General features: G+C 51.3%; 1 protein-coding gene across 1 annotated transcript in view; it reads right to left on the reverse strand.

Moving 5' to 3' along the window:
* SULF2 (sulfatase 2) overlaps positions 1 to 23092 on the reverse strand; it is a 113434-nt gene that overhangs the window by 80512 nt on the left and 9830 nt on the right. The window contains 1 exon segment of the mRNA XM_047746461.1: positions 5748 to 6022. Coding sequence (XP_047602417.1) covers positions 5748 to 5922 — 175 coding nt within the window. The 5' untranslated portion in view covers positions 5923 to 6022.

The raw sequence follows: 23092 nt of genomic DNA on the forward strand, positions 1-23092 counted from the left end.
ATTTTGCCTATTTCTTTTGCTGCTGGACCCCCTCTGACACATACCCGCTGAATGAATTGTTTGTCCTGTGAGCACCCTGCTTTGGAGAGAGCCCTGTGAGCATGCCCTGAGCATCTCCTGGACTCGACTGCACACCTGGCACCTGCCTTCTTCTGGCACCAGCTCTTGAATTTCCCTTTCGGGAACACACCTACTCCCTTTCTGAGTCCTCACAGCTCCTGTGTGGTTGGTCCCATTCCTGACTCCAGGGCTGTGCATGTGACCCAGGCCAGCTGATCCTTGTATTCCCTTCCCCTGAATGGTTCATGACTGACCAGCTGTCCCGGGGAGGACCAGATCTAAGATACTTCATTTGGGGCCATTTACTGGTATACATGGGAGAGAGACACTCTTTCCACAAGGATGGCTCACTGTACCATCAACACGGGTCTATGGATGCCAGGTGGGAAGCTGGGTTGAGGGTGAAGCCACTTTGCAGGAGAACTGAGAATAGGGAGATTGGAGAGACAGATGAGAGCCAGACAGAGCTCCTGGATCCAGCCACACCTGAAGCTCAGAATACACGTGGACTTTTTTTTTTTTTTTTTTAAACACTTGGACTTTTTATTTACCTGAGTCGAATAAACTCCTTTTTTGATGTATGGTCAGTCTGGTTTGAATTGGGTTTCTGTCACTTGTCACTGAGAGAATTCAGACTGACAGAAAGTGTTTGTGAAACATGGGTTCTTATATCCAACGAATGGAAACAATGCTTTGTTTCCATGGCATTTCTGTGGCCCCCCCTGCCAACACTGCTGCTTGGTGGCCTTTTATCACCCACAGCGGCATGACTCTCTTGGGGGGCACACCTGGAACCTGGCAATCTGAGGGGACCTCAAAAAGGCAGCTTGCTTCTACCCCGTGTGGACCCTTAGGAGATAAGCCCGGATATTCTGGAGTTTGGGGAATCTGTTTCCTTAACCTTAAGACACGAGAGCCCCCGTATTAGTGGGGCTCCAATACGAAAAGCCCATGGCTCACACTTAAGGAAGTCCATCCTTTCCCCAGCTTCCATCCTGCTGACCGGGTCAAGGAGAAAGTCTCGGGGAGGTGCTGCTGCCCTCAGCCTTTATAACAAAGCCATGCCAGCCTTGTGGGAGGCAACCTCTTGCCCGAATGCAAAAACGCCGCTGCTCTCATTGTACTTGGTTTTGCCGTGACCTTTCACGAAAGACAGTGAAGACTGGTTTTTTCATTTATAGTTATCATTTAAGACTTCCTTCTCAAATACTATTTAAGCTTCAAAAAGTAAGTCCAGTTCAATAAAATCTCAAATAATGGAACAGATGGCCCTGGGATGCTGCAAACGCTCCACGAGGACTGTGTCTAACTCCTCTTGGGGTCTCCGAGCCTGTCTGAGCCACTGAGGCTCACCAAAGGTTTGGCTGGATCGAATCCAACCAGTAAACCCCAGCAGGGCTCCCCAGTGACACAGCCTCTCTGACTCAAGGTCATCAGATGCAAACAAGACGCCAGCCTCTGTGTGCTTCTCCTTCTCTTATCCTTCTGGTAAAGGTGGTGAGCCAAGCCCCTGCCAGTCTCCAAGGATCACTGAAACGCAGGGATTTTCCCAATCACCTGGACAATGTATTGATAATGGAGGCTGCTTACTGACCCCTGTGCCCTGGAACCAGTTCCCCTGGGCACGTGACACTTTGGAGTGACAACTCAGGGAAGGACGCCAGATGCAAGAAAGGGAAGAGCAAACGAGTCTGTGGCCCTCCTCCCCCCCGCCCCAACCTCGCAATGAAAACGCAGGACGAGCCCCTCTGTGTGTCCCATCCCCGTTCTCTCAACCAGACCCTAATTAGGATGGACGGCTGTTCTCCACCCGGGACTGGAAGGAAGCCTGGAATTAGCTCAGTCGAGAAGCCTTCAGCCCTGAGAACCATCAGAACTGCCGCACGAATGGGCAGAAAATAGCAGATGATAAATTTTTTAGGACCACCCTCTGTGTGCCGGTTGTGGCAGACTGTGAGATAATGGGCTGGCCTTTTTTGGAACATGCATTATTGATCTGGGTCTGTCTAGTGGTTTATAAAAAGCCCACCCCCCCCACCCCCAACTACCCCCTTCCCATTCCTCACCTCCTAAAAGCTACACAACCTCCTTCAAAAGCCAGTTCTGCTGGGGAGGGGGAGGCTCAAGTGTGGAAGGGAAGGTTCGCAGGCACTGGCTTGTCTATGCAAGGTGGTGCTGTGCTGTGGGAGCTGACAGACGCCCCAGAACACGAGGGCTCTCCACGCACCGAATTCACTGCCTGGAATTTCTCCCTTTGCAGCACTTGCTCGTGTACGCTGAGATGCATGTATAAAGACATTCCCGGCAATGGTATTTGTGACAGTGAACACCAACTAACACACACACGAACACTCTAGAAACGGCTCAATAGCTACTCCAGGAGACTGGTTAAATGCAACAGTGTTTAAGACCACAGGATCTGGTTTTCAGTCTTGCTTGGCCACGGTCTAGCCATGTGGGTGTGACCTTGGACAAGAAACTTCATTTTCCTGTGGCTTAATCTCTCCCTTTTTAAAACAAAGAGAGTGAATCTCTGTATTTTAAGTTAGCCGTGGTTCTCCCTGCTCTCCTCCCTCCTGTGTCCTTATCACGTCCATAGATCCTTTTTCTATATTTGCACATTCTTTGGTTTTATTCGAGAGTCACAGATGTAAACGTGTGATCACATTCTGGCACCAGGCTTAGCTGGATCACGTTGCTGCAGCAAAAATGTGTTGTTCCTGGGGGTGGCTGTTCCACCATTCACCTTGGTTCGGGCTAAAAGTCTAGGAGTTGCCCTAGATCTTCCTCTTTTCCTTAACCCCCTCATCCAACCATTGGTCGGTGCCTCACCTATGACTGCTCCTGCCCCAAGTCCAAGCCTCCGTCACCCCCTGCCCAATTTCCGCAGCCTCCGAATGGGCCTCCCTGTCTCTGCTCTTGTTCTTGGCGATCCCAAATTGAACATACTAGCCAGAGGGATCCTGCTGGAACCCGAGTCACCTCATAGCCCTCTAAAGGCCCCCTAACCTATGTCCATTTTACTAAAACTCAAAACCCTCATCAGGACCACAAGGCCCCTCATGACCTGGCCCCAGTTCACTCCTGGTCTCATCTCTCTCCACTTCTATGCTGGCCCTCTCCAGTCCATAGCCTTCCTTCTGTCCTAACCCACCAAGTTCATTGCTAACTACCATAATGTCTTTGCCTTGCCGTTCTCTTGACCCGGAATGCTCCTTCCTCATCCTCTAATTCCCAGCACAGTGTGCTGCTCAGGGTTGGATGCTTAATACATACTTGCTGAATGCACGAGTGGGTGTCTGGGCAGCCTTGAGCTCTCAGGCATGACCACCATTGAGGGACCCTGTGAAGCAGGACCCCTGTGCTCAGAGATCCGGGTGCCACATGCAAGTACTCTCTGCAAAATTCTACCAGAAACAAAATTTGCGTCCCTATGGCCATGACTGTAGACTCCCCATGGTCATCAAACACGGTTCAAGCTAGATGCTGCTGGACAGATAGGTATTCTGTGTGTTCAGCTGTCATAAAGGTTCTGGGCTTTGATTGCTTCCTGCCTACAAAGACTTCTTGCACTTGATAAGCTCACCGAGAAAAATCTATACTTGTGATCATTAATACAAATCATTATAAAGAGCAACTGGGATGTTATAAGTCATTTTTTTTTTTTTAGTAATTAAAAAGAGTGATGCATGCTTTTAATAATGGATGCAAAAAGAGTGTAGACTTGAAGTTGGATCTTCACCACAATCTCAGGTTTGGTAGCAAAGGCTTAGCCAGGAAACATTTACATTTGTTGCCATCTATAATATTCAGTTGTCCTTTGACAGTGGATAGAGGCTAAAAGCCCACCCCTCACCTAGTCAACTATTGGCACTCTCTACCCATGAAAGCCTCCAAGATATGGCTCCATCCTCTCTTTCTAGTCTCCTATTCCAGCTCCCTTTCCCAGGCTCTAGCCCGATCCCTTTCCTTGCTTCTGCCTCAGGGCCTTTGCATGTGCTACTTCCCCTTGCTTAAAAGGCTTTTCTCAGATCTTCACAGTACACAGTGACACTAATGATTAGAAGGGAAAATGTGTAGGAGGAAAACACAAGGCTGTGTGTTGTCTAATACAACAGCCATAAGCGGCTACTGAGCACCTGCAAGGTGGCCAGTCCTAAATGAATTGTGCTCTAAGTGTAAACTACAGGCCAGATTTCAAAAACAATATAAAAAATGTAAACTATCTCCTTAAGGACTTTTTATATTGATTACATGTTGAGATGATAATCATCTGAACACAAGGGGTTAAACAAAAATACATTATTAATTTCACCTGTTTTTTTTTTTAAGCATTAAAAAATGTAGCCACTGGAAAATTTAAAATTGCTTATGTCATTTGCATTTAGGCGGCCGTTATATTCCTATAGGGCAGTTCTGTGTATGGGGTCCTGTTGAGAAAGAGAACTGGTAAAATCAGTGACTTCAGGGTGGGGGCAGGGGAACGGATACAAGCTAGGGAGAAAGAAGGTTTCCTGAGGGAGACCCCCCCCCCGCCAACGGTGAGCTGGAACTACCAATGGAGCTCAACCCCTGGGACCAGAAGGTGCAGCTGAGACAGACTCTGGAGGGCTCGTTCTTGGTAGCCTCATGTGTGGCGGGCTTGTCCTCATGCAAGGGGACAAGTGGGGAGAAAAGCCTCGGGCAGGTGTAGCATCCACCGCTGGGGCGGGGCCTTGTGGTCTTGCGTGGGGATGCAGGGGCGGAGCCAGGGGTGAGCCAGGATGGCCTCTTGCTGGGTTAAGGAGGTGGCGGCTGGGGTGGCCTGCATGGGTAATGAAGGCAGTGAGACTACCAGCTGGAGAAGTCCCTGACACGCCTGTCATCTGTACCAGTGAGCTAAACCCTGGCGAGAGTCCCTGTCCTCACCCACTTTCCCCAGAGCCAAAGCACCAAGAGCGGAGGAAGCTCTGGATAGGAGGCGGCCAAGCTCATCGTCCTGAGGCACCATCTTTGTGAACAGGGTCAGATTATTAGAAATTGTGTCTGCCCTCCCTGTCCCTGGATGCCACCAAGGATGAGGTCACCTGAAGTGGTTAAGACTGGAGAAGAAGGGCCCACACATGCATGTGTGTACACACAGGTACATGCACATGCACACACACACACACACACATACACCCCTTGGCTGGTTCCTTCTTAGTTTCAGTGTCAGCCCGAACATCACTGCCTCTGAGAGGCCCTCCCTGATTACCAATCCAAAGTGGCTCCCCCTCCCCATAGCCCCATCTGGCACAGCCCCTTTCTCCCTTCTTGAAATGATCATCCCTGTGACCCTGCTATTACCTGTGTCCCTTACTTCGTGACAGTAAGGTCTATGCCTGTCTCACTCATTACTGAAGTTCCAGGCCCTATGACACTGGCACACAGCACGTACTCAATAGAAACTACATGAAAATAACAAATTGGTCTAAACATCTCTTCTGACTTTTGGAGCAATCAAGAAAGGGTTCTGCCTTAGGAATGAGTTGGAGACCCCTCGCCTTGTGGACCAAGCTGCAAAGGCATGTGTGTGGGACAACCCCTGTGATTCGGCTGAAACCCCAGCGAGCTCCCCGGGGTCTCCTCCAGCCGCCCTGCGTCAGGAGCCTCAGCCCCAGCGCAGTGGCCCTGGCCGGGGAGGTGTGCCCTGTGGGCCAGCTGCTTACCCAGCTCCACGTCCTGGTCGTCCGTCAGCACCAGGATGATGTTGGGCCGGATGTTTCTGCGGTCCCTCTGAAACCTGCCTTTCAGGCGGTGGTGGGACAGGAACGCCGAACTTCCCCCCAGCAGAGAGCACACGGTGACGGACAGCAAGCAAAGCAGGAGGCTGGGCGGGGCCATCTTACGGGCCGCCGATCTGGGCGTCCTGCGGGACCCAGGAGTCTGAAGTCGCGTGTTGTGGCTGTGTCTCTTGTCGCTTCTTCCCGCTTTACTCACGGATCTAAAGTAGGAGGAAAAGAATCAGGTCAGTCTTTACGTAAAGGCCGCCTGACGGCTTGGGCTTGCATAAGGATTTCTGGCATGGACACCGAGGGTTCCTTTGATCAGGGGGAGCTAGAGCAGTGAGAAAGTGGGAAGGATAGAACTTGCAGTGTGCTCCCGCGACACTGTGGCAGGAAAGCTTTCTGTGACTGCTTCTGCAGACAGAGTTCTCCCCTGGACCAGCGGTCTTCTGAACATGCTGGGGGCAGCCCTGGGCCCAAGTCAGATAACCAGCCTGTCTCTGAATCCGCCAACCAGTTCAGCAGCAGAGCAGCCCCAGAGCAAGGAAAAACAAGGAGCCCAGACTGGGGGAGCAGATATTTCTGGGCCTCCCTTCTCCCCCCACCCTCCCCGGAGGTGAGAGGGATGGGGTGTGGTGGGGCAGAGAGGCAGAGGTGAGCAGGATAGTCCCCGCTTAAGGCAGTGCAGCGTGTGGCTGAGGCCCGGTGTGGATGTACAGGGCTGAGCGACCCTGTATGCGTCCCAGTCCCAGCTGTGTCGCTTGCCAGCTGGGTATCCTCCCCAGCAAGCCAGTGAGGAACCTCAGCTTTCCCGCAAATAAAATGGGGAGACAAGATGTTAAGGGAGCGCAAGCCAGTGGGATGTGTGTGAAGGCGCCCTGCAGACAGATCCCATCGCTGGGCAAGTTATTCATATGAGTTTGAAGTTTGTAGAATCAACAAAAGGACACAAGAGAAATCAATTTGAGGGCTAAAAAGCTACAGGAGAAGAGCTGTCACAGTCTGTTGTGACCTCGGTCACCCCTGGGCCTCCCAGGTCTGATGCGGTCACCAGCAAAGGTGGGAGGGACGGCAGGATGGTGCATCTTGGCTCGGGCAGTTCTGATCTTGTTCTGCTCTTTGCTCTCTGTGGTCATTTTTCTATTTCTTGAGGAAATGAGCCTTCAAGTCTTTCCAGATATAGACTTTAGGTCTCATTTATTTAAAATGAGAGACAGTGAGCGAGCAGATGTGCCAGGAGGAAACCAAGCTTGTTGGAGGTGGGGCCGCGTGACCTTGAAGGACTCTGCCCACCTCCCCCCACCAAAGTCCCAGCTCAGGGAACTCATCAAGGGCTCTGGTCCATAGGAGGAGATGTGCCACTGCAACAGCCCCCTAAGAGGTCCCCCGTTTCCCCTGACTGTGCCCTCATTTGCCATCCTCTCCAGGGCACCGGGAGGATCTTCCTAAAAGGTAAATCCCATAGGATCACTCTGCAGGCATGGCCCAGGCTGAGACCAGCAAGGTGTTCGGGCACAAGATAGAAGGGACTCACTCCAGGTGGCTCCAGCGTGGGGCGCTCACCTCACTTTAGCCCCAGTCCTGTCCCTCACTTGCTCAGACCCCCACCTTGGCTTCCCCAGCCCCAAGGATACAATGCACACTCCCCACCATGGCCTACAGGTGATTCAGGAGATCTAGTCCCTTCCTACCTCTCCTGCTTCCTCCCAGTTGCTCCCCAACCCCACAGGCTTCTTTCTGTTGACAAATCAAGTGCGTTCCTGCCCCAGGGCCTTTGCACGTGTTCTTCCTTAAACCTAGAAGATTCTTTTCCCAGATTTCTTTTCCTTTTAAATGTAATTTATTTTTTTGGAAGATTTTATTTATTTATTTGACAGAGAGAAAGATCACAAGTAGGCAGAGAGGCAGGCAGAGAGAGAGAGAGGGGGAAGCAGGCTCCCTGCTGAGTAGAGAGCCTGATGTGGGGCTCGATCCCAGGACCCTGAGATCATGACCTGAGCCAAAGACAGCGGCTTAACCCACTAAGCCACCCAGGCACCCCTCAGATTTATTTTCTATACAGGGCTCACTCTCCTCTGTCAAGTCTTGGCACAAATGCCACCTCCTCAGAAAGGCCTGCCCGGACTGCCCTATCTAAGGTGGTGCCCTCCATGTGAGGCACTCTCTGTATTTTCTAACCGTGTTTATTCTCCCTACAATCCCTACTACAACCTGCAATTATCTTAGTTGCCCAGTTCTCCCCACTAAAGGCTCAGCCCCACAAGGGTAGGAAGTGGGCCTACGTTAATCCCAGCTGGGTCCCCAGCCCTTAGTACTATGCCTGTCATGTAGTAGGAGGAGGAGCCAAATAAATATTCTGAAAGCTAAAGGAATGGAGATTTGGTTAAGGTCCTCTGAGTTCTGCAGACTGAGGGGCGTGGGGCTCGGCAGGGCCATGTCATGACCTCAGCATGGAGGCTCCGAGGCATCACCAACCCCCTCCCCTGTCATCCTCCCGCAGGAAGGGTCCTGGGGCGGGCTGCTTTTTGTTTCTCGGATCCATTTTCCACCCTGCTCTGTGCCCCAGGAAGCCAGTCTCGCCTCTATAGGTGGCACCTGCCCAGTCCCCGGCTTCCTGCTAGTTCTGCCAATGGGAGTTCTGCTGGGCAGGCGGAGGCAGGAAATCAGCATGTTTCTCCAACTCTGCTCCCTCCCTTGCATCCCAGGCACCCCAGGGCCTTTGTCTCTCTAGGCTGGCCATGGTTCTAGCTTTCCTTTAGTCCTGGGGGCACTCTCAGCCTCCTCTTGTCGCTTCAAGCCTATGGGTAGTGATGACTCCCCTCCCTTGCCAGCTCCCTCCAGGGGTTGTAAGATTCCTTGTTTGCTCCCTTAACCCAAAATGCCTCTGGAAGTCATGCCTTCAATTGACACTCCCCGGGGCAGGCTAGGAGTTGGAGCAGGCTTTTTGCTCTGCCTCCCTCCCCAAGGACCTCCAACAGGACAGCTGTGCAGAGAGGGGAGATGGAGATGGGGACCACATTCTCAAGGGAGCTGACCTGGGAACCGTGGCCTTTCGGTGGCCAGAGCCACCGCACCAAGTGTGTCCTGAGCTCCTGCTGTGCCACACTGTGGATGGTTAAGACACGTACTTTGGAGTCACTTGCTGGCTGACACAAGGCAAATAACTCAACACCTCTGTGCCTCAGTTTCCTTATTTATAAAACAGGTGTGGAGGATGAACCAGGTTCATACAGAGTGCTGAGACCACAGGCCAGCACATGGAATGACCCAGAACACATCATTCACAGAGTAAACCATTCTCAGATGATGGTCGCTGTAGTCGTGGGTGGGCTGTGAGGGGCACTCTACCTGCAGAATCTCCTCCACTCCCAACCACCTCCCACACAGGTACGAGCGCTGTTCCCATTTTACAGGTGAGAACATGGTGGCTCAGTCATGGTCCTGAGCTCACCCCTGGGAGGAAACGGCAGAGAAGATCTGACCTCTGCTCCCCTGTGGGTCCCCTCCCCTAAACGCACCTTTCCCAACCTCCCCCATTCAGATGTCACAGCCCCTGTTGCCGCTCTATCTCCACAACCCTTCTACTGTGACACGGCTTCATTTAAAAACAAAAACACAAATCCGTGTTCTTAAAAAGCAAACTTTCTATCCAAGGGTAAAGGGGGAAATTGGCATCCCCCTCGCCATCAAACGAACTCGGACAAAATGAAAGAAAGTGGACATTGCTACTCAGTCTCACAGCTTCTGGTTCCTTCCTAAGGCTCTAAGCTGAGCTCTATGCCCACTTCCTTTCCCACCTGTACACGCTCTCTTTTTAAGTGTTGAAAGGAGTCAAAATGCATTAGCACCATCCCAGACTTTCTGCTGGAGGTGGGGAGAGGCCGGAAGAGGGTTGAAAAGGAGACATGTTCCCCCATCAAATCGGTCCCTGAATTACCCCAAATCCTGGGGTGAGGGTGGTCCTCAAATCATGTTGTTTATCAGTCTGTGTCCACCTGTTCCTGGAAACACACCAGGATGCTCTGTGCTTTGCATTTGAACTGATGTGCCAACCAGCCCACCTTCATGTGTGAAATGCACATTCACATGCCTTCAGATAGACACCAAACACTAACGTAACATCGAGAGACTTTCCAAGGGGTACCCCACGACTCTCTTCTGCCAGAAACAGTAACAGCTAATGCTTGTGGAGAGCATACCATACTCCAGCCCCTGCTCTAGACATTTTAGTTTTTTTTTTTTAATTAATTAATTTATTTGACAGAGAGAGAGAGAGAGAGAGAGAGAGAGAGATCACAAGTAGGTAGAGAGGCAGGCAGAGAGAGAAAGGGGAAGCAGGCTCCCTGCTGAGCAGGGAGCCCAATGTGGGGCTTGATCCCAGGACCCTGGGACCATGACCTGAGCTGAAGGCAGAGGCTTAACCCACTGAGCCACCCAGGTGCCCCGACATTTTACGTTTAATCCACATTTCCGCTCATCCATATTATACCCATCTCATGGATGAGGAAGCAGAGGCATAGAGAGTTAAAAGTGCTTTTTCCATGATCACGCGATTAAGTGGCAGACTCAGGGTTCAAAGCCAGTCTGGCTTGACCGACTGCTCAAACAGAAGCCCCTGGAAGCAGCCTGCTGGGCAAGTTCCTGAGGCTCCCAGCCTCAGTTTCCCTCCTCATTTGCCAAATGGAGCAGCAGGTGGACAGATGTCCCGAGGGTCTTTGGTCTGTACCTGTGATGTAGAAGGGGCTATGGAGCCCTGAGCTGCAGCCTGTACTGGGAGCTCTGGGCCAGATGGTGGGTAGAGCTGGGAGATGTGGTCAGCTGGATTCTGTTCCTAGCACCCACGCTGGTTTTCTCATGTCCCCTCCCTTCCCCCCAACAACCACAGTCCCTTTCATTCCCTGTTCCCCGGCAACTATACCCCACCAGCCAGGATGCACCCCATCTGGATGGAAGTCAAAGCTCTGTGACTGGAGACTAGAAAATAACAGGGGCTAATTATTTCATCAGATCAAGTCATCGGTAGGTCGATTTTTGATGAATTCCCCCAGCTCTGACTTCCCCTGGCCTTGTGCCAGCCTCTCTCTGGATGCTAAAGAAATCAATTAAATATGACACATGGGATTCTGCCTCCATTTTTTTCCTTTTTGGAAAAAAATTCAAAGTGGTTAAACGGAGAGTATGCGGTGACTCCGTACAGCACCAGTGGCCTGATGTCCCCACTATCCCCTGGATACCTCGTCTCATTCCCACCAGCTCGCTCCAAGGTCCATCGGGGTCCTTCTCTTTGTCCTGTATCTTCTACAAATCTTGGCAAAGGCTTGCCAGTCAAGGAAGACAGCTCTAGAAATGTCTAGTATCCCAAGTGTTCAGAAACATCACTCCTGCTTCTAGATTTATCTAGAAGATAAATTATCCTGCAGAAAGGAACATGTCTCTGGGGGACCAATGACCTCCCTGCTCCACAGACCACAGCTTTGGGGAAGCTCCCAGGACCTCACCCAGGCCTTCCCAGAACCCAGATGGTAGTCTTCCTCTGAGGATCCTCAAATTGCCAACAAGATTAGCCAAGTGGAGTCTGGGAATGACTGAGCAGCTGAGGGGGTGAGAGAGGAGGATGTGGCTAGAGGCAGAACAAGGCACTTACCAGATGGAAGAACACACTGGAAGAAGGGAAGAAAGGGGACCGTAGGCTGTGGAGAGATGCCCCGCCGTGTGCTGGGGCCAGGTGGTCCAGATAGCCTGACCACTTAGTCCTCCTTCTTTAAAGTTGTAAAACTTTACAAATTTTTATTTAGGACCTACTATGTGCGAGGCACAGTGTTAGGTGGTAAGATATTCCTGCCCAGATCCTAACAGCCTCCTAACTGGTTTCCCTGTTTCTACCTCCTCCTCCTTCTATCAAGTAGCTAGAGGATCCTGTTAAAACCAAAGAGGCTGTCTCCCTGCACTGAAAAACCTTCAAGAGCTTCTACTTCATGGTGTACAAAACCCCAGACATTCCAAAGGGCCAACGAAATCCTACATGGTCTGCCCATCCCCTCTCTGACCTCATCACCTTCCATTTTTCCTCTTGCCCTCTTTCCTCTTGCTCTGGCCACATGGCCTCTGTGCTGTACCTTGCACATGCCAGGCATGTCCCCACCCCAGGGCCTTTGCATTTACCTGCTTTGGAGTCCTCATCCAGATATCAAGGCCCTTTCCTCACCTCCTTTGGGTCTTTGCTTACATTTTGCCTTTGTTAGGTTAGCAGAAGTCTCTTCTCTTCCCACTAGCACCAACCACTCTGACAAACTACATCTTTTACCTCTTTATTTATGGGTCCCCCCTACCCACCCACCCCCACTAGAGTGTCTGCTCCCTGAGGGCATGGATTTTTTTCAGCTTTGTTTCATATCTGCATCTCCAGTGTCCGAAACAGTGCTTGGGACACATCAGGTACCTAAGCTATTTACTGTCTTAGGAGAGAAATTTCTTCCCCATGACAACAATCCCCCAGCTGTGGTTGGGGTCCCTACCGCCCCCTTACTGTGCTAGGTAGGGGCAGCCTGACTGGAGGGCAGAACACGTGACCCAGGTAGAGCCAATCAACATGTTCCGACTCACTAGCTCCAGAGATTGGCCCAGAGGCAGACATGTGACCTGGGCTTGCCAATGGGAGACAGTGGGAAGAAACTGGGGCGGGGGATTGGTGGCTGGGTGCAGGGAGCCGGAGAGCCATCCCTGCCAGCAAGGGGGAAGCTCAGAGGGGTGCTGGTGACACCGGGCTGAACCTTGTGCCTGGTCACAGGCTCAGACAAGTAACTGCTTCAGTTAATCTGAGCTGGAACTGTCTTTCGCAACAGGAAGCACCAGGATCAACACAGTAAACCCCTTTACAGAACAGTGATGAAGAATAATTGATATTTATGGGGTACTTATCACAGGCCCCGCCCCTTTCTCAGCCCTCCTCCTGTTAGGTCGCATCACCCTTACAACACACTTATGAAACTGCATGTTCTACTTGCAGGCGAGGAAGCTGAGGCATGGAGAGTTTCGAGAACTTGCCCAAGGTCATGCAGTTTGGAGAAACCGCAGAATATCGTCCCTTGGCCTGCCTCCTCCCCATCCTCTCTCTGTGCTTCCCTGGGCCCTGGGAGGTTCACGTGGTTGGACCACATCAATGGGCTCCGTGGTCTCTTGCTCTTGGTGGGGTCTGGCCAAGGGGGACACCACCAGGGGAAGGGACGGTGCGAGGAGGGGCTTGGGTACTTGCCAGGCGTCCTCCCTGCCCAGGTGCTGGGAACTGAGCACATCCCTCTCTTGCTCTGCTCAGGACCACATCTCCTGTGGGTGGCCCGCTTCTGGTTCCAGCAAATGTTCCCCACTGTCCCCAGCCCCAGGGATCTGTAGGACTCATTTTCTTACACTCTGCTCACACCTTTGTTGGAGGGCACCCTCTGTTTCCCGCAAGGCCCTGGGTCGGTAAAGCAAGCAGACCTTACAGCTGAGATTTGCACCCAGATGTCCTGACCCCAGAGGCCCATCCTGACTCCTATGCTCACTGGGAAACTGACGAATGATACAAGAAGTTGTGGTTAAGTGTACTGCACAAACAGGAAGAAGAAGGGGGAAACTGCTGGCCTGGGGGGCAGTCAGAGAGGGCTGCCTGGAGGAGGACTTATAAAGTTTAAGAAGCCTAACAGGAACAAAGTTCTGCAGAATCCACAGGATTTTTCTGAAGGAGAGGGTAGAGGACAGGGTGCTTCTGGCACGGGAAATGGCCTGAGCAAATAGCAGGCAGAGTGGGAGGGATGGAAATGTGTGGTCCCGAACCTTACAAGCCCAGTTGTCTAGACGGGGGATGACACAAGTACATCTGTTAAGTCTTACACTCCCCTGGTGTCTCCCCTTCTTCCTGGTCACAGACTTTTTCCAGCCTTCTCTCTTCCTCTCCAGGGCTGTCAAAGAAAGGACAGGAACTCCTGCAACCTCTGGGCACAGACCTTCCCTGTCTTCCCTACCTAGGGCCAGGGCATCTGGGGGCTCTCTGTGCATGGTCCTGGAATTCCAGCTGAAGGCAGGGAACCAAGCCAGCTCTCAAAGCAGGACGTGGGACAAGAGAAGAGTCTTTCAAAGGGAGGAGGCAAAGATTAGGTTTCAAGACAAGAGCTCAGGATCTGGAAAGGAAATTAGGGCATAAAGAGAAAGGTTTGTTTAGGAACCCCATTGCTTGTAGAATTATTCATTCAACAAGAAATCCTCAAAGACCTACAACATGCCAGGCACAGTTCTTGGCACTGCAGATAAAGCAGTGGGAAAAAAAAGTCCCTGCCCTCAGGGAGCTGACATTCTTAGGAGTCAACAGGTCAAAAGCCAGAGCTGAACACCTCCAGCTAAAAGTGAAAAGTGTCAGGAATCAAAGTAACGGCAAACCACAGTGAACCTTTAGGACAGGACCATGGAATATAGTTAAAGCTCAGAGAAAGCTTAGAAGCGATACATTTAAGGTGCCAGAAAGATGAGCATCACAAGGTTTTGTATGTAAAGTGAGTGGGTATTTGGGAGGCCATGTAATTCACATGCCTGAATATCTGTGCATCTGCGGTCAGGTACTGTTTCACGATCAGTGAAAAAAAAAAAGACACAAATCTCTAATCTCATGGAGCTGATGAAGAGATTGGAGGAAGCCAAGCAGAGGGGTATGTGCTAAAATGCAGCAGGGAACAGGCTGAGAAGGGGTGGAGATGGGGTCTGCAGCCAGACAGCCAGCGTTCAAATCTTGGTTCCACTATGGTCTAGTTGTTGGGCAAGTAACTTATCCTCTTGTGGCCTCAGTGTCTTCAACTGTAAATGGGGCCAATAAGAGCACTTTTAAGAGTTGTGAGGAGGAAATAGCTTAATGCCTGTGAAGCCTTTAGAAGAGGACTGTATACACTAAGTGCCCAATACATATTGCTTAGTGTTATTTGCTGGGTTTGGGCCAATGTAATTTCTATAACAGCATCCAGTTTTCATTTGGGGACCTTCTCCCCAATCCTTGGTCCATAAGGTTCAAATTAGGCCGCCACTGCAGAGCTCCCTGTCTAGACCTAGCGATCCAGACCTGAGCCAATCAGAGCCTTCCAATCCCTCTTCTTCAGTGATTGGCCAATCAGAGTAATCCGGACACCTTGGCCTGACTATGAGGGGATGCCTACCCTTTCCAACTGGCTAGCTGGTTCCATGTTGTTCCACCATGAAGGTGAGGGAAGACTGGCGCCATCTTGCCTCATGTAGAGGTGGGCTGAAGCCAACACACAGAAGAAAACAGAGCTGAGAAATGGAACATACTTGGGTTTGGAAACATTTGAGACTTGGATCCAGCTAAACCTGAAGGAAGATTTACCCTGGATTGTTACCAAGAGATTCCTTTTTCTCCTTTGACTAATTTGAGTTGTTGTCTTCCTTTCTTCCTAGGTCAGCTTTCTCACATGTTGACTCCTTAGGGCCACGAATTGTTTCTTAGGTCGCTCCAAGTTGCCTTCTCTGTCACTTGCAACTGAATGAGCCCAAATGGTAAAGCGAGCTGGAGACAGAGTGTTGACTCAGGTGGCTTCCCAGTTGCCTCCGGCCTCTGTGTAGAGAGGCCTGACAACGCGGCTTGCTAACCCTCAGCCTGGGCCCAGGCCCAACTCTCTGCCTTACTGTAGGCAAACTTTCCTCATCCTTATTTGTCAACCGATAAGAAAAAGGTGGTGTAGAAAAGCAGAAGGAACGTGGGTGTGGGAGTCATGAATTCTTGTCCCAATTTGGTCTCAGTTTCTTCATCTGCCAAGCCAAACAGACTGTTCCCTGGGCACAGCCCTGAAGTTTGGGAAGGGTGGAGCCTGACAGGTGGAGAGAGGGCCTTCCCTGACCGCCCTCTTGGAAGCAAGCCTCCCTGTTACTCCTGGGTTACTCCTGGGATGAACTCCTGTTCATCCAAAGTTAGTTCTCTTCAGAACACTCATCACACATGTGATCCTTTAGGCACTCTGCTATTCTGGTCTTTATTTTGTGGGGGTTGTTTTCTCACTGGAAGTTCCACAAGGGTAAGGCTGTCTCATCTCGTCTCTTCTTTTTCTTTTCTTTCCTTTTCTTTCTTTCTCCACCCCCAACTTTTAGATTAAAAAAAAAAAAAAAAAGATTTACTTATTTGAGAGCGAGCAAGCAAGCAGAGGGAGGGGAGAGAGAGAATCCTCAAGCAGACACTGAGCTGAGTGGGGAGCCTGGCACGGGGCTCGACCCTAGGACCCTGGGACCATGAGACCATGAGGCCATGATCTGAGCCAAAACCACGAGTTGGACCCTCAACCAACTGAGCCACACAGGCGCCCTGATCTGTCTCTTTTCTAAAGAGTTCCAGCCCCTGGCCCAGCCTGGCTGCTAATTCTTGCAATTAGTCAACAAATATTTCTTGGGCACCTACTATGCGCAGGCCCTAGTCTATGTGCTGAGGATCCAGAAATAAATAGTCTCTCATGAATCAGACACCAAAATAAATCACAGGCATGAGGTGATGAGGCCTAAGGGGGTGAGGCAGGAGAGGGAGGTCAGAAGCGCTGGCGGGGGGGGTGGGAGATTGCATCTTTAAATGGGGGGGCGGTCAGTCAGGCAAAGTCCTGAAGGAGGGGAAGGAATGTGCCTTGCAGATACTTAGGGGAATGGTGTTCCAGGCCTAGGGGAAAGACAAGTGCAGGTGTGCTAGGGGAGAAGCGTGCCTGGGAGTCTGTGGCACACAGCGGGGGCTCGTATGGCTTGCATGGGGTTGAGTGATTGGAAGGGTACTATTTGGAGTGAGCAGAGGATCTTTAAGGTTCCAGCCTGGGAGTGTTGAGATTGGATGTAGGTCTTAATAGGATCCTTCTGGCAGCGTCTGGAGAATGGACTGAGGGGCATGAGGGTGGGTGCGGGAGGGCCGGTGAGAAAGCTGCCTAGACGGTGCCTGGACCAGGACAGGGGCAGCGAGGGCGCGAGATGGGAGATTCTAGATATGGCTGAATGAATCAATGAATGAACGGGGGATAGGCACAGGCCAAGCGCTTCAATGATTATTTCTGTGTAACAAGTGATCTTCGACTTCAGCAGAATAGTCTTTTTTTTTAAAATGCATGGCTGGCTGGTCTCTGTTTTGGAATGGCCGAGGCCACAGCTGAAATGACCAAAGGACTGGGGACTTGATTCATCAGGTGGCTGTTATGGGCACTTGGCTAGGACCTAGGGGCCCTCTTCTTCCTCCCAAATGGTGGCCTCGGGGTGGGCTCTGATTTCTTAAGTGGCAGCTTCCGGCTCGGAAGGTGCATGTCCCAGCGATGGGCAGTGCTGCCTCAGTTTTTCCTACTGAACTCAGTCTTCTCTCTGCTGTCCCCCCAGCGTCACCCCTCCGCCCCACATTCTATTGGTTTCTCTATTGGTTTCACAAGACTGGCCAGATTCAAAAGGAGGGGACAGGACCCCACCTTTCCATGGAGGAGTGTCAAAGTCACGGTGTAGACTAGCAGGCTGGCTATCATGTGGCTTGTGAAAACATAGGGGGACCTGCCAAGTCCCAGAGGCCAGGGCACCATGGCGGGTAGAGCCACGGGGGCCTCTCCCCAGCAAGCAGCACCCTTTCTAGGAAGTGAAACTTAAACCAAGTCAGATGCCATGTCTGCATCTGGCAAGCTTTGGAGTCTGTGGCCACGCCCAGTTTAAAGATCCCTGAGCCTCAGGAAGCCCTGGGTGACCCAAAGGCTCCCCGGACCCCACGTCTCCGTCTCCTATGACCAAAAGGGGTTCAATCAGGGGTGTCAGGTCCAGAAGGTTCTGAAGGGAGCAGAAGAGGCAAAGAGAAAAGCTTGCCCTGGATGTGGAAAGCAGGCACCCCCCCGCTCACCACACACTTCAGAGAATGAAGCTTCTCCTGTTTTAGCGGCATGGAAACCAGTAATTCCCCCTTAAAAAAACACTTCTGCCTCCTCATTTTTAAGTAGAAAGGAAACCACCAAAAAACCCAGAAACCCCAAGTGAAGTGTGTGACCTGGTTTTGGGGAACGGGCCCTTAACTGTCCTCACTTCCCTCCTGCTATCGTGGGAATGACACTCCTAAGGCGGGCTCGTTGACCTTCTGGGCCCCCAGCCACCGGGCCCATGGAAGCCATCCAGGAGGGGAGGCCCGTGTGATCGGGCAGCTGGCTGGCTTGTCGAGGGTGGGTGCTGGGTCATCCTTTGATTGGGGGGGCGGTGCACTGTAGGATGTTGATAGCCTCCCTGGCCTCTCTCCCTGTACCATGTGAGTAGCACCCACCCCAACTGTGGAGAGCAAAAATGTCTCTAGACACTGCCTCATGTCCCCTGGGGGATGAAATCGCACCCATGGGAGAACCCCTGCCATAAATGGATAGCAGCATAAAGAAACAGATGCAATGACATTGCTCTTGGATTCCTGCTTACCAAGGGCACTGATCTTTTCTTACAAGGGGAATGGGACTCCTTGAAGACCACCAAGTAGGAGTTATAGGGACTCCTTCCTTGATGACTCAGAAGGCTCAGAAGGTTCACACAGGGAAATTCATGTCATTTATGGCCCCTAAGAGGAGGACCACTGCGCCCTGCTCGCGGAAACCATGCCTTCATCCAGTCAACGGGACTGGGTTGGCTGGAGTCCAGTGGGCTGGTCCTCGGCCTAGGCTCAGAAGCTTGGATGTCGTTTGGTTACCTCTGAGAGAGAGACACCTGCATGCAGTGGTCTTTGTCTAAAGTGCAGCCTCAAACTCAAATGCCTGTAGGGGCCTGGCAGGAGAAATGAGTGACCTGGTCTGGATTTAGGGGCTCGGGTTGGGGGGTGAGGACTGGACCACAATGGAGACATCATTTCTAAAGTGAAAACATTCAATACATTTTAGACACTGAGTACACCAAACAAAGCTCTTCTGGAGCTTGCCCGGAGGCCTATTTGCAAGCCTTCAAGGCTATGTGAGCTTTCCTGAGCACCTACTATCTGCGAAGTGCTATGTAGGATGCTGGAAGCAGCCATGAACATGGAGCAGGTCAGGCCTCTGCCCTCAAGGAGCTGACATCCCAGTGCGGGAGACAGATGATAAAGGAAGATAAATTTCAGGTCGTTTTAAGAGCTTTAAAGAAAACTGTCAAGGAAACGGGATGGAGAGTAAATCAGGGGAGGCCCCGAGGAAGGGGTGATGTTTGAGCTGAGACCAGAAGGTAGTGAGAAGTCACCTGTAGGGGAAATGCTTTCTAACCAAAGGAAAAAGCAAGTGCAAAGGCCCTGAGGTAGGAATGAGTTTGGTCGGTTTAAAGAAGAGAAAAAAGACCAGTACGGCAGGAGCAGGGAGCAGGAATGGCAGCCTGCCACTGAGGAGGTTGGACATTACCTTCCACCAGCCCACACCTTCCAGGTAGGCCACACCTGTTGTTCTTGCTAGGTGTTTAGGGGAAATGGGAATCAGACACAAATTCCCACCTCTGTTCTTTGTTCTTTTGTCTCAGCTGTGGACAAAAGCTTCCCTGGCAGCTAGTTACAAAGTTATTTCTGCAAAAGGCCTTTGGCCAAAAGCAATAAGCTGGACCTGAACAGAGTCATTATTCACCCCGAACTGTGGGCCGGCTCTCAGTGTAGACTGCCTCGGCTGGGACTGAGGATTCCAATCCCCTCTCTATTTTTTAACCCCAGAGTTTACCCCCACAGGACACGTATTTATGGTTCCAGAGACCACAGTTCCCTTCGAGAAGAACATAAAGGGATAAAGGCCTATTTTGGCGGCTCCAGTATTAATAATCTAATTATTTCTTCCCCCTTCCACCCAATCCACCGCCGTGCGTGCCATCCTCACCCATCACGCCCCTGCTATTAGCAGATGAGCTTCTCATTAGCTCACCTTGGAAACGGCCTGGCACTTACAATTATTTGAGAAGCTTTGTACTCCTTGGTGGGGGAAGGAGTCTGAAGCAACTTTTACCAAGTAACTCACTAAATTTAGAGACGCATGTGGAGAGCATTTTGCATGACAGGTCCATCTCCAACGCTGGCATGCTGTGCAGCCTAATCAGCACCTGGAAATAGACCGCCAGGGGGGCAAAGCCACAGGTTAGAGGTGCTCCTTGGGCTCGGATCAGCTTCTCCTGCTGCGGGTCTCACTCTGGGCCGCAGGGCGGGGCTCCACCTGGTATCAGCAGATGTGCTTAGTGTACTGTGGCTGGAGAGGGCGTGAGGGCTGGCTGCCAGTGTCCAGGTGGCGTGGGGTCTAGGGAGGTGGGAGCACACTTCCTGTGCTGGTGGTTCCCTTATTACACGCTCTCCCTTCCAGGAGCCAGCTCAAATGAGCCCCATCTTTGGGGTCAGGATGCTGAGACATGGCAGCAATTGTGGGAGCTGATTTGGCCCCATAAAAAGGGCTCTCAGGCCCCCAGCAATGCCTGAGTTACAGGGCCCCTGACCTGGAAGAGATGCTACATAGATTTGGGCATTCTACTCTTTTTTGGCGGGGGGGGGGGGGGAGAGGAGGGGTTGAGGGAGAGGGGAGAGAGAATCTTAAGCAGGCTCCATACCCAGCATGGAGCCTGATGTGGGGCTCAATCTCATCACCCTGAGATCATGACCCAAGCAAAATCAAGTGTTGGACGCTTAACTGACTGAGCCACCCAAGGTGCCCTTTAGGCTTACTATTTACTAGATTTTTAGAAAATGCATTCATCCATCCATCCATCTTCTAGTCATTCATTCAAAAATGTTAACTGCTGACCCTGGGGGAGTCACTTATACAGGGGCCGAGTAGTGGTTCCTAACTTTGTACAGCATCTGGTCCCCTTTTCTTTTTTTTTTTTTTTTAAAGATTTTATTTATTTATTTGACAGAGAGAGATCACAAATAGACGGAGAGGCAGGCAGAGAGAGAGAGAGAGAGGGAAGCAGGCTCCCCGCTGAGCAGAGAGCCCGATGTGGGGCTCGATCCCAGGACCCTGAGATCATGACCTGAGCCGAAGGCAGCGGCTTAACCCACTGAGCCACCCAGGTGCCCCTGGTCCCCTTTTCTTGATCCTGGAAACCCAATTTCCTTCTGAGGATTTTCTCTCCTTTGCCAAGATGTGTCACCCTCTCCTGCCATGTGACCCAGTGGTGATCATGTGACCCAAGTCAGTCCATCACACCTTCTCATGAGGCTTTCTGACTCTTAAAAGGAATGTCAAGAGAAGGAAAAATCCGGGGTGCATTTGTCCCCATCGGAACCCCTCCTCCTGCAACTCTTGCTCTGGGGGCCCTAGAGCTTCCTAGGCTAAATCCTTAGAAGTCCTGGCAGCTGTCCTTTTTGTGTTCCTAGCAGTCGGGCTACTCCAAGACCACAATACTGTGAGGAAATGCACGCAGCTGTGGGAAAAGGCCGTGGGGCGGAGCACGGAGGATTCAGCTGATGGCCCCAGTGAGCTGCTGGCCCTTTGAGTGGAGGCATTTTGGATCTTCCAGCTGATATCACAGGAAGCAGGAAAAGCAGGAAACCACCCAGCAACCCACAGAATTTTTACAAATACACTGTTGCTTCAAGCTGGGGCTGATCTGTTGTTACAAAGCAGAAACACAACCAAATAGCCTTGAATGACACTGATTCGAGCCCATTCCTCCGACTGAAATGTCACAAATGACCGACGATGAATCAAGATGTTTGGTCTCCAGCGGCCAATGGCTTGAATCAGATGAAGACTGGGAGGAGAACTCATTCATTCATTCTTTCAAGCATTGTTTCAAACAGCCAGTGAGCTGAGCACTGAGGGTACCAAGATGAACAATGGTAAGGAGCCCGTTTCCAGTGGGGGCTCAGTTCCCTCGATTACAAAATGGGGATAATAATAGGCCTTGATCGAAAGTGTTGTAGTGATGTGGCAATACTTGGCAACCCAGCACCCGATAGACATTAGACTTCTGTTATTCTTTTTTTTTTTTTTAAAGATTTTATTTATTTATTTGACAGACAGAGATCACAAGTAGGCAGAGAGGCAGGCAGAGAGAGAGGAAGGGAAGCAGGCTCCCCGCCGAGCAGAGAGCCCGATGCGGGACTCAATCCCAGGACCCTGAGATCACGACCTGAGCCGAAGGCAGCGGCTTAACCCACTGAGCCACCCAGGCGCCCTAGACTTCTGTTATTCTTATAAACAAAGTTGGGATGCGTGGTCTCTAGAAATAGCGGGGGGGGGGGGGGCAGGGGGATGATTTCCAAGGACCACGGGGGCCAGGCAGGTGATGTGAATGAGTGAAGGGGGCCCAGGGTAAGAAAAACCCACATGCTCCCTTCTCTGTAGCTCTCATTCTACACTTTCAGTGAGGCTAAGTACAAAGAAATACTGCTCCACGATGAGGACAGCAGGGCAAGTGCAATGGCCAATGGCAAGTGAACCTGACTTCAGCCTCAGACAATAGGGAATGGGGGGGGGTACTGTGGCAGAGTGGAGATCGGTGGGGATGGGAATCAGGGGGCCCAGATATGGCCCGCGTCTTTTTTTTTCCACAACCTGGAAACTCTAATTTCTAAAAGGTAAAATCTCACAATTTTTAAAGATCTGACAACTTTAAGAAAATGTTCAAAACAGTGTGCAGGTTAAACATTTCTGTGAGCTGAATACAGGCCCCGCTTCGCCAGCCTGTGACGTCCTACTCTAATAGGGCAGAACAAGGAGAAACTTCTTTGTGTCCCACTCTCCTGGTCTGTAAAATGGGGATTAGGAGGTCTCTGGCTATAGATGGTATGTGTATGTCTCCCCAAAATCGTATGTTGAAACCTAATCCCCAGTGGGACAGGATTAGGAGGTCGGGTCTTTGGGAGGGTGGAGTTCTCAAGAATGGGATTAGTGTCCTTCTAAAATAGACCCCATAGAGCTCCCTTGCCCCTCTGCCATATGAGGACACGAGACAGTGTCCTCTGTGACTGAGGAGGTGGTCTCTCGCCAGACTCTGAATCTGCTGGCACCTTGACCTTGACGAGAAATTTCTGTTGCTTAACAGCCTTCTAGTGTCTGGTCTTCTGCTACAGCAGCCTGAGCAGACAAGCCAACCAGCATCACGGACTTGTCATGCGTTCACCTGAGTGGGCACTTAGAATGCTGCCTGGTGTGTAGAAATGTGAGCTTTCAGAAGCGTGAGTTCAGGAGAAAAGGTGAGAGGCAGGTGTCCTGAGCTGTGATAGCTCTTTTCAGGAGGGGCCAATAAGGGGGGGTGGGTGGGGAGAGGAGACTTTCTCAGGGGACCTGCAGAAATGTCACGCCACTGATCTCACACATTAACACTCACATCCCAAGCGGAGCCTTCTG

Source organism: Lutra lutra, chromosome 9, assembly GCF_902655055.1.
Source record: "Lutra lutra chromosome 9, mLutLut1.2, whole genome shotgun sequence".
Lineage (NCBI taxonomy): Eukaryota > Metazoa > Chordata > Mammalia > Carnivora > Mustelidae > Lutra > Lutra lutra.